General features: G+C 51.9%; 1 protein-coding gene across 1 annotated transcript; it reads left to right on the top strand.

Moving 5' to 3' along the window:
- Window positions 1-395: 395 nt before the first annotated feature.
- Window positions 396-1,732, top strand: Nhlrc1 (NHL repeat containing E3 ubiquitin protein ligase 1). Its single transcript, XM_026402195.2, has one exon. The coding sequence runs from the start codon at window positions 407-409 to the stop codon at window positions 1,592-1,594; it is 1,188 nt and encodes a 395-aa protein (XP_026257980.2). The 5' UTR covers window positions 396-406; the 3' UTR covers window positions 1,595-1,732.
- The last annotated feature ends 1,612 nt before the right edge of the window (window positions 1,733-3,344 follow it).

Below are 3,344 nucleotides of genomic sequence, written 5' to 3'. Positions count from 1 at the left end.
CCTTCTCACTTTCTGAGAGTTTTAACCTTGACGCGTCTGTGTTCTCCCAGCCGGGTCACACCTCACATGAAGGGACCATGGGACTCCAGCGCTGGAATACTGGGTTCTACTTCCTGCTTTGTCCTTCATGGGCTGCAGAACAGGGACACCCTGTCCTCTATGGCTGTGCTTCCTCCCCTGTTAAATGCAGGGGATCCACCCACGGCTGAGGGTTACCGGTCTGCACAAAAAATGCGCACGTGAATTCGCCCCGGAAACGTCCACACAGGCAGAAACGCCGCGCGCCCACCAGGGGGCGGTAGGTCGCGGTCAGCCACCCGCGGCGCTGACGTCAGGGCGGACGCCCCGCCCAGTGGCCGTGACCGCGGGCTGCGCGGGGGCAGCGTCCAGCCGGGGACAGCGCGCCATGGGGGAGGAGGCCTCGGGCGGCGGGGGGACGCCGCGGGAGCTGGTGCGCGAGGCCGAGATCAGCCTGCTCGAGTGCAAGGTGTGCTTTGAGAGGTTCGGCCACAGCCAGCAGCGGCGCCCGCGCAACCTGGCCTGCGGCCACGTGGTCTGCCTGGCCTGCGTGGCCGCCCTGGCACACCCGCGGACCCTGGCCCTCGAGTGCCCCTTCTGCCGGCGAGCCTGCCGCGCCTGCGACACCAGCGACTGCCTGCCGGTGCTGCACCTGCTGGAGCTCCTGGGCTCCACCCTTCACCGGTCCCCAGCTGCCCCCTGCGCCGCCCCCTGCATCCCCGGGGCCCTTAGCTGCCACCACGCCTTTGGCGGGTGGGGGACCCTGGTCAACCCCACGGGTCTGGCACTTTGTCCCAAGACGGGACGGGTCGTGGTGGTGCACGACGGCAAGAGGCGGGTCAAGATCTTTGACTCAGGGGGAGGATGTGTGCATCAATTTGGAGAGAGAGGGGACGCCGCCCAAGACATTAGGTACCCACTGGACGTCACCGTCACCAATGACTGCCACGTGGTTGTCACCGATGCTGGCGACCGCTCCATCAAAGTGTTTGATTTTTTTGGCCAGATCAAGCTCGTCATCGGAGGCCAGTTCTCCTTACCTTGGGGTGTGGAGACCACCCCTCAGAATGGGGTCCTGGTAACCGATGCAGAAGGAGGGTCTCTGCACCTGCTGGAAGTCGACTTCCTGGAAGGAGCCCTTCAGAGAACAGAAAGGTTGCAAGCTCATCTGAGCAGTCCCCGAGGGGTGGCAGTGTCTTGGCTCACTGGGGCTGTGGCGGTCCTAGAGCACCCGTTGGCCCTGGGACCCGGGACCTGCAGTACCAGGGTGAAGGTGTTTAGCTCAAGTATGCAACTGATCGGCCAGGTGGATACCTTTGGGCTGAGCCTCTTCTTTCCCTCCAGAGTTACTGCTTCAGCTGTGACCTTTGATCACCAGGGGAATGTGGTCGTGACAGATACCTCAGGTCCAGCTATCCTGTGCTTAGGAAAACCTGAAGAGTTCCCAGGATTGAAGCCCATGGTCACTGAGGGCCTTTCCCATCCTGTGGCACTGACCTTCACCAAGGAGAATTCTCTTCTTGTGCTGGATACTGCATCTCATTCTGTAAAAGTCTATAAAGCTGACTGGGGGTAATGGGGTGAGGCGGGGATCCTGGGGCCTGGAGTCAGAAGACCTTGTGCTGTCACTAGCGAATTGTTTAACCCTGGATAAGTCACTTGACTCATCCATGGAAACTGCCTGGCAGAATTACAAAAGCTGGGCCAGTTATTAAAGAATAATAATTAAATCCAGCCTTATTGAATGTATACTCCCAGTCCTAAGAAATTTGCAAATATTATTTCACTTAATTCTTAATAGCCAGTGAGGTAATTTCTACTATTAGTCCCATTTTAGAGATAAGAAAACAGACCCAGAGAGCTTAAGTGGCTTCCCTAACATCACATTTACTTACAGTAATAGTCACAATATCAACTCAATTTTAACTTGACTCCAAACCCCTTGCTCTTAAATAAGATATCAAATGTGGGGAAAATATGTGAATGAGCATTGTTGCTATGGGCACTCTGTTTACAAGTAACTATTTTAGATGCACAAAGAAAAGATTTTAGAGAGTTGGGGAGAAAAAGGATTTTGTAGTGAGCCTCATTTTTCACACCTTTAATGCCACATTAGATGAAGTTACTGCTGCTCTTGAGTCACTTGAATAAGAAAATCAATTGACCTGGTGGAAAAGGTATACTTTTAGTAGCAGTGTCTCCTCATCTGTAGGCACTCAGAACATGCCTCTTGGTTGGCAGACAGAGGCCTGCAGAACACTACAAACTAGTGAGAGACAGAATGTTTCCTCTTTTATGTTAATAAGGAGACAAGTCAACATAATTTGCTTGCCACTTTATAGTAGGTGGTACCTGAAGCACTTTGTGATGTGGGTTTACTCTGTGCAATTTAAATTGGTCTCACGCGTAGCAAACACTGTGTACTCGATAACTACTTCCCTTGATTCTTTTAGAACAGTGGTAAACACTCACATACTTCTTGAATTGAAGTTTATCCCCGACCCAGATAATGCCCTAATGTTGCAATTGAGTCCATGAATGGGTGAAGTAGCTGCTCCTTTAGAATCAAATGTTTTCTTTCTTTCTGGTTTTTTTTTTTTTTTCAGCTAATACGACTATCCTAGAGTGTAGGGATATTGGAATAATACCAAATAACTGGCCCTTCAAACGCAGCAGAGAAAAACATTGTCTCATGGAAAAAATATTGCTCTTGAAAGGTCAGAGTTTGCTTTAAATAATAACAGATGATTTATCCACAAAAATAGTGTCCCATTATGCAGAGTTTTAGTAGCTAAGATGTCCCTTCTAAAGTAGCCCTGAAATTATGAGTAAGATATGTTCCAAGGGATTGTGAGCTAAAAGAGAGAGCCGGGCTCCCGAGCAGGTGCGCAAAGGCCCATTTTTGCTCTTAGTGCCCAGAATACAGCATTAAATAGTAAAGTTGAGGCTCCCTGGGCCACGTTCGTCAGTGCATTCCAAACAGGGATTCCAGGGCAATTCCCTTCTCCCCACCCTTAAATGTGTCTTCCGGGTTTGTTCTTTAAAGCAAGCTGATGGAGGAGCTTGAATCATGTCACACTGAACCCCCAGAGAGTCGAGACACTGGAGAGCTTTGCGATGGGCAGGAAGAAGTGATCCCCGCAGGAAGCCTGGGGAGCCGAGGTGATGAAGGAGAGCAGGGGTGATCAGACATGGAGGCAGAGAACTCGACCAGGAGGAAAGGGAGAAGGAGAAGACACTGGCTCTTCGGCACGTCCGCCATGACCCCCTGGTGAGTCTGGGCAGCAAACGCAGGCAGGTCGGCTCAGCACCCCCATCTGATCCAG

This window comes from Urocitellus parryii, chromosome 8 (assembly GCF_045843805.1).
Source record: "Urocitellus parryii isolate mUroPar1 chromosome 8, mUroPar1.hap1, whole genome shotgun sequence".
NCBI classification, from domain to species: domain Eukaryota; kingdom Metazoa; phylum Chordata; class Mammalia; order Rodentia; family Sciuridae; genus Urocitellus; species Urocitellus parryii.
This window is presented reverse-complemented; position numbering and strand designations above follow the sequence as displayed.